Below are 14,226 nucleotides of genomic sequence, written 5' to 3'. Positions count from 1 at the left end.
GCATGCAAAGCGCGAAAATCACGTGATTGCTAAACAAGGGGGAGGGTGCATCCGGCCTCCTCGGCTGTAATTGGTCCAGCCCAGAGTCGATCATGACCAATTGGCCAATCCAACACCTTTCGTTATATATAGGGCTTTGGAGCGTGATGTCACGGGGGTGGGCGTGGAAAGGATTTTGGCCCGATCCGCCATTCTGCTCCTGTTAAATATTCTTAAGTCTTGTGCTGTTATTTTTTCAAAAGATACAGTAAATAAAGTAATGTTAGTAGTGGGTGATATCATGTAAACACTCATGATTTGGTGTAAACATTTTGTCATTTGTAAACTGTAAATGATATGGATTCTACACTGTTACTGATGTGATGCTCTATAAAGTGGTTTTAATAAAAAAAAAAAGGCAAAATTATTTTGTTTCTTTATTCAACTTTTGAACAGTGGGACTCAGTCCGTACATATTCAGTAAATGCAAATTATTTACACAGCAGTGCACTACAGGCATAAATCTAGACCCCTAGATAAAACATGGCATTATAGCAGTGACAACTGCTCCACAGTAGCAGGTGGGATTTTTCTGTTTTGGGGACGGCTCCTTTTACCTGTCACTACAGATGGTCTGTTTATGTTTTGATCAAGAGCCTTTTTTTGGGCAGCTGAAGAGAAGTCGTCTATCTTATGGCCAACCTCTGGCTGTATCTTGGTCATATTACCAGGCAAAACCCAGTATGCAGGTTCATCTGTAACAGTCCTTGTGCCACGGATCAACACTGTTCCGTCTACTTTAGACAGAAGAGCAGCGACGTGGGTGCAGGTCTCTGCGACTCCGGCCATACAGGTGCAGTGGGCGACTTCAACCTTCCCTGTGATGCTCTCAGTGACCCATGGCTGCAATGCTGGTTCATTCAGTCTTAGAGTGCAGCACCTGAAACACACACAGACAAAGTTCATTTAAAAACAAGAACTATGAGCCAAGGCCGACACAAATGTGTTTTATCTACTTTATCATAAATGTAACAAAGTGTCTAGAAAGTTAGCACATACATGTAATTATGCATTTCTTTATGTGTCCATCTATAGAACGCTGCAGGTTATAGTCTAAATCTGTCTGTTCTCTGTCAGAAACCTGCCTGCAGAAAATGAACCTAAAGCATGTAATGCAAGGATGTCATCACTTTAGAGATGGAGAAAGCATAAAGTGACAATTATGAATCACTTAATATGATAAGGAGATTCTGCAGGTCATTAATCAATGTATAAAACTACAATAAAATGTATTTTTAGTGACACAGGATACAAATATGGAAGCAAGATGTATAATTAGAATTATTTATAATAAACATTAATAAATTAGTGCAATTTCTTTAACCATAGAGAATAACTAAATCCTTCAGGACAATGTCACATCAATGCACTGAACTCACTATGTTATCCACCTAACAGCCTCCACATGTTCTCACTGTCATTTCCCCTCATGAATGAATTTATGCTGCACTAATCTGAATGTTTGCAGGGAAATCAAACGCATTTCACTCGCAGTACTCGAGCTGACTTACCTTTGTTTGAATGACGACTTGTACGCGCTGACTCCACAGATAAGGTATGAAATATGTCAGGCTACGTCAATAGCGGTTGGTCTTCAGGGTTTCTACTCCACGGCCGTATTTCATACGGGTCCACATTTCCAAGTACCGCCGCTTCGCCTCTGGACGCAATCGGTCTCTATACAGTCCATTCTCGTTTGAGCTGCTTTTAAGCATCTTGTAATCGTTGTTCCAACACAGTGTGTTTGATTTGATTCGTAGACCCCGAAAATGGTGCCGCGCTCCCACAATGCATTGCGGCGTGACGTCAACTCCAAAGCCCTATACCCTTCCTAAAAAAAAAAAAAAAATCCATCGGCCCATGAAAACAAAAAATCGCCAGCGGCCCACCGGGCAAATTCCCGGTATGCCCGATGGCCAGTCCAGCTATGGGGAGCAGCGCTGGGCTGTTCAAATCACGGACAAACAGGATCCCACAGCTGTTTATGTTTTTAAACCTATTTTGCACAGAGAGGCATTTTTTGAAAAATGTATTGACAGCAATGTTGAATATTATTACACAGGAAGAAAAACAACTACATGTAAAATAATCACATGTGACGCCTCTGCCTTTGTAAATGGAGGGACAGTAACTGTGTAAAACCTGCAGACAGTCAGATTAACAGTATTGTGTCTCTATCTGCCATTCTGCAATTCATCTCATGTAAACAATAACGTGGCCACAGCTGACGTGAAAAAAGGCACATACCTTTGACGTTGCGTGACCAACTCTGTATTCCTCGTCCACACGTAAAAGGAGTTTTAAAGAATCTCCGTTTTCAGTTATTCAAAACGCCGTTTACGTGTGGATGAAACAGCTGCGTTGTCAAAAATACCCGTGTAGGTGTGGACGTAGCGTAAAAGAAAGTAGTTTATTTTATTACTACCTGTAATTTATTGCAGATTATTTGTATTTGCTTAATTGTTTACTAAATGTTTGAGGTGTGAAATAAACCGCATTTATTTTGTAAAACAAAGGGGGGGAACCACTGGGCTACGATGACCTGGATGACTGAGAACCTTCACAGACAATAATAATAATAGTGAATACACAACAAGGTCTTCACACTGTGAATGCTCAGGCCCTCGTTACTAAATGTATCTGTGTTTTAGGTGATCATCAGAAAAATCACACATTATCATAGGAATGCCAAAAAATGTCTTAGTGTGGAAATGATATATTTTCTTTATAAATGTTGGCCTTTTTATCTTTAAGTTTTTAGAGAAAACGTGATTTCAATGTCTTTAATTAGTTTTAATATTTAAAACAGCAACAGAAACATTAATATTTAATTTTTCTTTATGAATGTTTGAATTTTCCAGGTTGCAACAATGGCAGCTGTTAAAGATCTGCTTCTAGAAACACGGGAGGATTTGAGTGATCAGGGTCTCAAGGAGTTCATGTGGTTCCTGCAGTTCACATGTTTTCAGAGGGGCCTTCCACAATTCCCACCGAGTACAAACAGAAAACATATAGTGAACGCGATGGTGCAAACATGTGGCCAACAGTCTGTGGAGGTAACCATTGATGTTTTCAGGGACATGCAGAGAACTGATCTGGTGCAGAGGCTGTCAGAGAGCAGCTCAGGACTCAAAGGTAAGAGAATAATTATCCCTAATAAAAAAAATTATCAAGAGTTGATTCAAAATCTTTGAACCAAGTCACAAAAACTGAACAATGGAAGTTTTTTTGTCTTCCTGAAAGAAGGCAGGAGGATTTTCTTCACTGAAGTGTTTAATAATAGATATTGTTAAATAAAACACAGACATTAATATTAAGATTACAAACGACTAAATTCTTTCCTTACACACTTAATTGTTTTCTGATCATTAACCCTGACGTTAAATAAGTTATGAATGGATTTAAGGTGGACGACAGACACTAGACAGACAATCATTGTGGAGCCTAAAGAGAGCAAATGAAGTAATAGATAGATGAGGTGTTGTTCACAGCCGGCACCTTTCTAACTTTGCCAGCATCGGCTTTAAAATCTGTACCTGATCCTGAGAGTTGTTGTTGTGGCGGCTGAAAAGCTGCAGCTGTGTGTGTTTGTAACAGCAACCGAGTGTAAGTATGAATAAAGATTGTGCTGAAAAGCATTAAACTGTGGACGAGTCTGCTGTGGAGCTGCTACACTTTCTTTTCTCATGGTAACCATGATATTGTAATATTTCTCCCAGAGAAACTTTGTGGATGAATGCTGGGCTGCGCTGAGCCAGAAAGTGAGTAATATCACCTATGACTGTATTTAAATGATGCAGCGTTCACTGAACATGTTCAGTTTAAAAAACTCCTACATGTAGAAAAGATAAACAGAAAGATTAAATTCATCAGGTTGGAATAAATGTTAATCAGGTGTGTAATTATCACTTACATCATTTGCTTGTAACTGTGTCTGGTGTAATCTAAACATTTATGAGACGTTGATGAGATAGAAAAAAAACCTGGAGAAAAGTCGCATTTACCTTTTTTTTCTCAGGTAGAAACGTTGGCGTCTGTTATTGAGCTGATTTTGGAAACCCTGGCTGGTCTGAGTTACTGGGAACTTGAGGTTTTCAAGGAAGTCCTGCGTAAAATTCATTACAAACATTAGTCAGACATCCAAAGAATCATCTACATGAGGACAGACCTGCAGGACACGGTGTTTTTCATGGTCCTGACTTACGGTGAGCGGTCAGTGGAGGAGACCATGGAGGGTTTAAACGAGACGAAGGGGGCTGATCTGGCTCAGAGGCCGTCAGACTGCAGCCCAGAACCCAAAAGTAAGACAACAAAGAGGAAATAAGTTAAATGAACTCTGGTGGTTAAGATGTCTCATAAGTAAAGTTTTTGTCTTTCATAAAAATATTGTAGAGAAAAGACAGATTGTTGTCCAAATCCGAATTTATGAGTGTTCAAGGAACAAAAAAATGACAAAGTGACTCCTTCAGTCTGAGAGACTGAATAACACAAACAGTGTCTATCATAGTTGAGCTTTAAATGTAATGTTGAAGATTATACAACTGTCAGTTGGTAAGTAAGTCTCTTGTGAGTGACTTTGAGCACTTTTCTCCTCAGAGAAACACTCTGTGGATGAACGACGCTCTGCACTGATCCACAAAGTGAGTCATGTCACATCTCTGATTCAGTACAAGACAGCAGGCTGAAAGTCAGAGGACTAAAGTATCATCAGTTCTCATGTTGAGTCATTTTTCTCATGATTTCTGCTTTTTTGTGATTATGAGAAATCATACTGAACTTTCTAAAAGACCTTATTTGGATAAAATGGATAAATAAATAAATGTCCTGCAAATTGAATGACTTTTCCAGGTGGCAATGGTGGCAGCTGTGAAACAACTGCTTTTGGAAGCTTCGAATGATTTGAGCTCGAGGAGTTCAAGAGATTCCTGAAGTCAATTTTTCTTTGGATGAGTCTGTCATACAAATCACAGAGTCCATCATCAACCAGAGCAGATGTAGTGAATCTGATGGTGGAAAAACTTGGTCATCAGTCTGTGGAGGTGACCAGAGAAGTTTTCATGCACATGAACAGAACTGATCTGGTGCAGAAGTTACCAGAGAGCAGCTCAGCATCCAGAGGTAAGACCAACATGCATGAGTGTAAACTCTGTGTCATCAACAGGTTTTTGTGTTGGTGGTGTCATGGTGGTGCAGTGGTTAGCACTGTGTCCTCACAGCATGAAGGTTGTGTGTTTGAGCCTCCTGGTTGGCTGGAACCTTTCTGTGTGGAGTTTGCATGTTCTCCCTGTGCCTGCATGCTTTTCCTCAGAGTGCTCTGGTTTCCAGTCCAAACACATGCTTGTTGGCTTTATTGCTGGTTCTAAATTAAATGTGGGTGTGAAAGGTTGTCTGTCTGTTTAAAACCTGAGGTGGACAGGTGTACCCTCTCTCATTATCACAGCTGGGAACCCCCAGTTACTTTGGTTGGACAGGATGGAGGGTTTCTTTGTTGGGTTCTTATGTCATTTTATTTAGTTTCACATGATTTTCTCTTTTAAATCATCTGTGTCGTCTGAAGGCTGATTCTACTTGGATGTGTGATGATGTTTGAATCCTCAGAGTTGATTGTAAATGTCTTTCCTCCTCAGAGAAACACTCTGTGGATGAACATGGAGCTGCACTGTTGAAGAGAGTGAGTGTGACTCTAACTCAGCTTTCATTCAGTAGATTCAGGCTGTAAATCATCCTCATCTTGAACATTAAACACGATGAAACAGACGAAGCATCTCTGAAACTGGATGCTTCTCACAGTGTTAATGTGGAGTCTGCAGCAATAATGTTTCCACTGACGACAGAGTGAAGGACTCCGCCCTCAAACCAGCGTCCCTCCCTGTACCATTGTTAATTCAGTGGGTTGGTTTCGCCCCCTGTCGAACCTCCAGGAAACTGCAGGTCTTCCTGATCGTTGACAGATGTTTAGTGAATAACAGAAACACACAGTATTAAAGATTTATACCGTCTGTGGTAAATTACAGCTTAAGAGTGTTCAGTCAGACATAAGTAGCTCTAGTTAGCATGTGAATGTGATGCTTACTTTGGATTATGGAACTTTTTATTATTATTAACGGATTCAGTATTTATTAAACTCGGTGTATCCGTTGTTGCTTTGGAGATGCAGAGACTGATTAAAGAGACACGACGTCACTCTTTCTACTCATACCTGAGCCAAAGGTAACGTTGATGGAAAGGCGGTAACATCTATTTCAACTCGGTTTATTTCTATGGCGCAAAATTAGAACAACAGTCGCATCAAGGCGCCTCCGTTATTCAGGCGGGCTGACAGCTGGGAGGAGAGAGACGCAGAAACGCGGAAGTTTTTCCGCCTCAGCGTTTACAGAAAGTGAGAGAAAGCAGCGGGAGAACAGTGCCTCACACTAAGCTGCTTCACAAACACTGAAGAATGATTTTCCATCAGCAGTGATTCCAGGTGTTCACATTTTACATGAAGTATTGAAGGTAAGCGCGGCATTAAGTTCTGCTTCCTCCTGGAAGTTCACGTTCGTAGTTCTGCTTCCTTGTTAGGGGAGTGCGAAGGCCCTCTATCTGCTCTGTTTCTTCTTATTATTATTATTCAGGCAAAACAAGGGCCTGTTTGAGGGCCTAAACATGCTCAAAAACTCAGCCACCTATTTGGGGTTCTATTGCATAACCTTCATATTTGGTCAGTGTCAACTATACACCCGGGCCATGTTAAACTGCGGAGCTTTTGAGTTTTCGGGACACGGTGAGGCCGTGGCGCCACGGCGAATTTCGATGATTCGCCATGAAAATCTTATTGCCTCTCACTCTGTCATACATTGTCCGACCTGGACCAAAGAGCACACATATGATAAGGCTTCAGCCCTGAAACATCTGCAACCTCAAATTTCTCCAGGAAAGACTTTTTTTTTAATTTTTTTGCCTGTCCCGTTTGGATCTTTAGCCATCAGAATTGTTGTCTGAAGGCCAAGAAAGATGCTGTACTTTACCAATTGGATCATCGTAGCCTTGCCATATTTGTCCATTTGATTGACCTTCATTATAATTATGTATTTATTTTATTTTTGGTTGTTACAGGCCGGACAGACATGACTGGGGGATAGGACAGGGAGAAAGAATGAAAGAAAGAGAGGGAGAGAAAGAGTTTTTATTTTTTACCTGGATCACCTGTTGAGAAAGAAAAAAGAAAACAAGCAGAAGAAGACGAGAGCAATACAATAAACAACATCATGATGATCTATGTGAACATAACAGTAAATAGGGGAGACTGGGGATAGTTGTAACGTGGGTCAGTTGTAACACTTCCAATTTCTCCAATCAGGGCTAAGTTTCAAATGATGTGACTCATCCTGTGCATGCCCAATTCAGTTCTGCTATCACATGTGAAAAATCAGCACATTTTGTCAAACACAGACAATTTAACACGAAAAAAAGTAATTTGTATGCCAAAAAGTAAGTTTTTCTACTTTATTTCAATTTCTAATAGCATTATCTGCTTTTCAGTTAAACTCATCAAACTTAAATTATGTTATTTGTATGTCTATGGGGATATATTCTGTGTAGGTCTTTAGTGCTAATGTTTTAGCCGTTGGCTGTAATGTTAGCTAGTTCATGGCTATAGGAGTCTGGGTCAGTTGTAACAGCAACAGTCTGGGTTAGTTGTAACAATAATGCAGATGTTACAACTTACCACACTATTACTTTAACTTATATTAAACAAGTTGGGGCAACGACATCAGCAGAGAGAGGTTCACTGGTCGCATTTGTATATGCGGTTAATGCCATTGGCAACACAATTCCTCCACTGTTTGTGTTCCCACACACACATTATGCAGACCACTGTGTCAGAGATGGACCAGTAGGAAGTACTGGTAGTGGAAATAAATCAGGATGGGTGCAAGAAACAGATTTCCTCATCTTTCTGAAGCACTTTGCAAACCACACCAAGGTAAGCCATGAAAAAAAGTAATGGAATTGCGATGCTGGTGAACAACTACATTTTTTCAGCTTCATTGTTATGTTCAAAATTGGTGCAAGAGTTGTAGGTTATAATGCCCACTGAGCCAATGAGGCCAAACTCAAGGAAGACCAACCAAAATGAATGAAATATTCAGTTGCAGAAAATTCCATAATTTGTCTTTTTTGGGGGGTTGGAATATGTTCAAAAGCTAGATTTCTGCATTCTGTCACACACACACACACACACACACACACACACACACACACACACACACACACACACACACACACACACACACACAGCTACATAAATGGCTCTAAGTGCATTCATTTGTTGAATAAACAGAGATTACATGTTAATGTTTTGTTAGTACCCTTATTTCATTGTGTTACATTTCACCCCAGGATATGTTACAACTAACCCAGACTATGGGGTTAATTGTAACATTTCACTCTTTGTGTTTGAGACCATACCATGCAATGGGTAATTGTGCTGCAGAGAAAATAGCTGCACTATTTAATAGCCGAGACATGTAAATACTTTGCATTACATTTTGAATCCACTACCTTAAAAGAGCTCCAATTTACAGACAGAAATGTGAAAAATGTTACAACTATCCCCGGTCTCCCCTACTAAATGTTAAACATTATTGTGCAGCAGTAAGATCGACAGCGCACAGTGTGCTTTGAGGTAGGAGCCAAAAAGGGTGTAGTTTGTGTGTGTGAGTCCCCGTGTGTACACCTGTCAGCATGGACACGCTTGTTTTTAAAAGGCTTCTTCATGTAAGTAAATAAAAGCCTTGTTGAGAATTAAAGTGTTTCTCACCTGTGAGAATCTAGAGGGCTTTTAATTTGAAAGAGTTTGTATAAACCAGGGGTGGGCAATTCATTGTCGCAAGGAGGCACATTTGAAAACGAGACTGCCTCCACCCCAGAGAGAAGGGTTACATCTCCTGGGTCTAGGTGCGGCTTGCCCCTCTGAGGGCGGGGGGTACCTGGACCTGGGATATAGAGTATGTTTGGGGAGTGCGACTGTCTGTGCAGTGTCTATTTGTGTCTGTCTACACGTTGGGTGAGTGCCGAGTATTTGGTTGTGCATATGGGGTGGGAATGCAGGTTTGTGTCCGCGTGCACCTGTTCATCTGCGTCTATAAGACCCAACCTCTCTGGGTACATCTCAGGCCCTCCAAAGTACGGACGCCTATCTCCCCTCACCACACTCCCTGCCGGTGGCTGATGCCCTGTGTGTTGGGGGTTGGTGGTTTCTAGTTTATTGTGATGGTGCTGTTTTTATTATGTTGCTCTTTTTTTTTGTTTGTTTTCTTTCTCTTCTGTTTTTTTTTCTCCATACAGGTGATCCAGGCATTTTGTTTGTTTTTCTTTCTTTCTTCCCCCCTTCTCACCGTCTCTTCTCCCCTTTGGTTTTCTTTCTCTCCCTCTCTTTCTTTCATTCTTTCTCCCTGTCCTATCCCCCAGTCATGTCTGTCCCGTTTGTAGCAACCGAAAATAAAATAAATACATAATTATAATAAAGGTCAATCAAATGGACCAACATGGCAAGGCCACGATGATCCACTTGGTAAAATAAATCCACTTGGCATCTTTCTTGGCCTTCAGACAACAATTCTGATGGCTAAAGATCCAAACGGGACACACAAAAAAAAAAAGAAAAGAAAACGAGACTGTTGTGGAGGGCCTTTCCAACAAGCTGAACTCAAACTCACACACTCACGCTGCTGTGGGTTGCATGTTTTTATTACACAATTTTACTCAAGGTTCAAGCTGATGTTTGACGTTCACGTCCAATCACAGCTTTCATTTGGGTGATGGAAAAGTAACAAACGTCCACGTCAGTAATGTTGTCATTAGTGAAATACAAAGCAGTCCGTTTCCATCCATCAAATGAACAAACAGCAGACATGCTGTCCTTCATGTATAATATGATTCCTTCATTTTCCAGGTGGTAACTATGACGACTAAGAAGCTGCTCATTGAAACACTGAACCAGTTGAGTCCAGAGGACTTTGCTGAGTTCAAGTCACTCACTGAACTGGAGAAAGATCTATCATCCAAGCCAAGGGGCCGACTGAAAACAGCAAACACACAGGATGTAGTGGAGCTGATGGAGGAGACGTACAGAGGAAAGAGTGTGGAGGAGACCAGAAAGGCTTTAATGAAGATGAACAGGACTGATCTGGTGCAGAGATTATCAGGTATCACCTCAGGAACCACAAATAAGACAACAAAGAATTAAATATGTGAGAATACTGCACATAGTTCATCACATTCATATGAAACCAGGTGCTGACTGATAGAAAAATCTCTTGACTCTGTGTTGTGTAGTGAATGATGAACAAAGACGTTTATATTTTCGTGCTGCTTTTTATAACGTGGATTAGAGCAGAATATGTGCAGGTCAGGCAGGCTGGCTCATTACAGGAGGCTCAAACACAGCACACTACAAAATAATAGCAGCTTATAGCCGGTGTGCAGTGATATTATGTGACTGTTTCAGGACTTCACAATTACAACAAACCACTGAAACTCTTCTTATTAACAGTTAGACAGTTACAGAGGTCACATGCTCTGTATAGTGGTCGCACACATGCTGATACCTAATGATCCCACACAGTGCAGTGATCCACTGCCTCTGAGAGAGGGCGCCATTGAGCCAATAAACATCACAAATCCATTGTGGTTATTATGGAATCACATACAACATAAACACTGTTACACAAGCTCAGTTACAGTATTTTGATCCGATCAGAACAAAAACATCCAACATCATTCAACATGGTTGGAAAGTCTTCAAGCAGCTCTACAGGTTATAATTATGTCACTATTAACCCTCATCATACTGACTGAAGTCTGTGGTAGATTTTTGTCATACCTCACAGATGTGTTTTTTTCTATCATTTAAATTTTTAATGAATTTGTCAGTTTGTTGCTAATGTTTCACACAATTTTCTATTTCTGCTTTGATTGGTGCTTCTTTAAAAATACAAATGTTTGTAGGTGTCAGAGGACTCCAGTCAAACAATTCCACCTTTACAGTTTTAATAAATGGGACTTATTAACTGTATTGTGAATTTATTCAGTTGCAGCTGGTCCTAAATTAAAGTAACACACAGTATCTAGTATCTGTCAGTGTCTATAAAGAAGAAAGACTCAGATGCCATCACTGCCTTCATCGTCTGGATGGGGAACTTTCCAGACTAGAAGTTATCAGAATGTTGGAGACGTAGCTGCATCTACTGTACCTGAGAGAGCTGGAGTTCTCTGGTCACGCAACCCATATCAAGGAAGCATGTAACAGACACGCATGTGCAGCACGCTTTGGAGAGACAAAGCGCTTCATGGAGTCACGACCTCCAACTCTCACTGGGGCAGTTTGAATCTGAATGTGCAACAAGTGGGTGAAAGTAGCACCTCCAAGTTTTAGGCCATGGTTCTCAGCTGGTAAAGGGTGGAGTGCTCACTCCAGGTCACGGACGAGTTCCCCCATTTGGAGGTGTTTAAGTATCTAAGGGAGTCGTTCACAGGGGAGGGGAGAGTGGAGCAGGAGATTGACAGATAGATTAGTGCTGTGTTTGCAGTGATGTGGATGCTCTGCTGATCTGCCCTGGTGAGGAGAGAGCGGGCCCTGATGTTTTAGATTTGTAGGTGGAGCTATGTTCCTGCCCATGCATATGGTCACAAGCTCTGAGGACTGAAAGAATGAGATTATGGATACAAACAGAAATGAGTTTCCTTTAAGTCTATCTGGGAATGTCCTACCAGGAGGAGGCTGCTGGACAGATCTAGACATGTCTGGCTGATCCTCTGAGTCTTATCCAGTAGATAATGCAGGGTTCTGGAGCCAATGTAGGTGAGGGGACTGGTCCAGCCTCACTGCCTTGACATGCAAGTGTCTGCCCTACTTTCCCTGATATGAAGAAACCTGAGTAGCCTTGCAGGTCAAATCTCTCTAATCTCTGGTCCAAAGGGCCAGGACTGTCCAGGACTGTCCACACAGCAAATTCTGGTCTTTGGAATAAACTCTCTGGGAGTTCAGATTAACTACATTTGAGTGTACATGCGTGACCATCGAAGGAACTCTAGTGCAGAGTTAGAGTAACTCTTTTCCGGGAGTTGATTTTTCAACTCTTTATAGGAGTTAAAACTAAACTCTCATGGAGTAAAATTTCTACTACCATATAGAGTAAAATTTAACTCATAACTAGAGTTAAGTTTGATAATAACTCTTTTATAGTGTTACTCATCAAATGAAAAAAGTTTTAGGTTTTAGGTGCAAATTACTACAAAAACAATACTGAGCATAAATACATACATACATACTGTTAAGATTCAATATTGAGGAAGGGTACAAGAGGTGATCGAAGAATAACCACACCGATCCGGCCGGGTGAAGTCAAACGATGATTTTAATGAATACACGCGTGGGAAGACAACTCTGTACGCAGACAGGAAGTAGTCTTCGACTTAATCAAAGCATGAACAGATATTTTATAGCATCAGGGTTGGTTTACTGACGCCCCTTCATACGTCACAGACAGGATATATACATTCGTCAAATCAAAACCACAATAACCTTTTAACACAGTTTAAAAGAACAATTGTCTCCTATCTTCACAACAGGTGCTTCCTGTCACTGCCGGATGCTCGCAGCAGTTCTGCGACAAACTGCTCTTTGCAACATCAGCAAAACATGATTAAACTTTCACCTATAAATGATTCTCTAACTGAGTGTGTGTGTGTGTGCGTCTGTGTGCTAACCACAATTGCACCCTGTTTCACCTCGCGACTAGCTCCTGACCCCTCACCAGACAGAGAGACAGAAACCACTCTCGTATATGTAATAATCGAACTGAAACTATGGATATGACTTTTACTAAATAAATGTTTTAATCAAGAACCTCTACTAAACATAATAACTGTGTGCATAAGCATCTTAAGGCCTTCTTAAAGCTATCTGTTACATTGTTAAAGCAATGATCATACTGCAGATTATATTATGCTGGTCAAATACTTTTTGTTCACCCCCACAATACATACACATATATATATATATATATATATATATATATATACATATATATATACATATATATATATATATATATATATATATATTATATGTATATGTATATGTATATTATATATGTATATATATATATGTATATGTATATTATATATATGTATATATATATATATATGTATATATATATATATATATATATGTATATATATATATATATATATATATATATATATATATATATATATATATATATATATATATATATATATATATATATATATATATATACATATACATATACATATATATATATATATATATATATTATATATATGTGTATGTGTATATGTGTATGTATATATATATATATATATATATATATATTATATATATGTGTATGTGTGTATATATATGTGTATATATATATGTGTATATATATGTGTGTGTGTGTGTGTATATATATATATATATATATATATATATATATATGTATATATGTATATATATGTATGTATATATATGTGTGTATAAAGAGCTGTGTAACACCCATATTTCTAATTCATGGGATAATAATGGTTTATTCTATTCTGTTCTATTCTATTTTATTCTGATATCAGTCACACCTATTGTGGCAGCCTATCTCTCGATCTGCCCCAGGGGAAGAAATGACTTGGAAAGGCTGCAACAACCTATTAGAGCTATTTGGACTAATATAGATTAATACTCATATTTATTATACCTTTTTTGTATGTCCACAGTTTCGATTTTAATTGCAACTTTTTTCAGTAAATCAACTTGGCAGGAGCAAAGAAAAAGTGAAAAACTAAAATAATGTAAAAAGAATAATCAAATCACATCAATTGTAATTAATAGTTTACGTTTAATTTTAGTTATTAACTTAATTAACGCACTCCAAGCTAATGCTGATTATGTTCTTATCTTTGGGGGAGAGGTTGGTGGTGAGAGAGGCACTTCCAGCATGAAGATGTGTTCCACCTTCATGGAAACAATCTGAAACGCAGGATTCCTTCATAGATCCCATATCTTCTCAAAGCTACATAATCCACAGGGAAAACCCTGGGAGTCTTGAGAAGCTGCGTTTTATTTGCTCGCTGTGTAACCCACAAATATGAGTATTTGCACGACCTCCATAAAGGGAACAAGTAGCT

The 14,226-nt window shown here is 39.5% G+C and overlaps 1 protein-coding gene across 1 annotated transcript in view; it reads left to right on the top strand.

The window, feature by feature from the left end:
• Positions 1-4,504: 4,504 nt before the first annotated feature.
• Positions 4,505-14,226, top strand: part of LOC113032852 (uncharacterized) — a 16,850-nt gene continuing 7,128 nt past the window's right edge. The window contains exons 1-4 of the mRNA XM_026186002.1: positions 4,505-4,679; positions 4,888-5,157; positions 5,667-5,710; positions 9,977-10,229. Coding sequence (XP_026041787.1) covers positions 4,986-5,157; positions 5,667-5,710; positions 9,977-10,229 — 469 coding nt within the window. The 5' untranslated portion in view covers positions 4,505-4,679; positions 4,888-4,985. The remainder of the gene's footprint in view (positions 4,680-4,887; positions 5,158-5,666; positions 5,711-9,976; positions 10,230-14,226) is intronic.

Source organism: Astatotilapia calliptera, chromosome 11 (assembly GCF_900246225.1).
Source record: "Astatotilapia calliptera chromosome 11, fAstCal1.2, whole genome shotgun sequence".
Lineage (NCBI taxonomy): Eukaryota > Metazoa > Chordata > Actinopteri > Cichliformes > Cichlidae > Astatotilapia > Astatotilapia calliptera.
The sequence above is the reverse complement of the archived record's forward strand: the minus strand, read 5'-3'. Positions and strand labels throughout refer to the sequence as shown.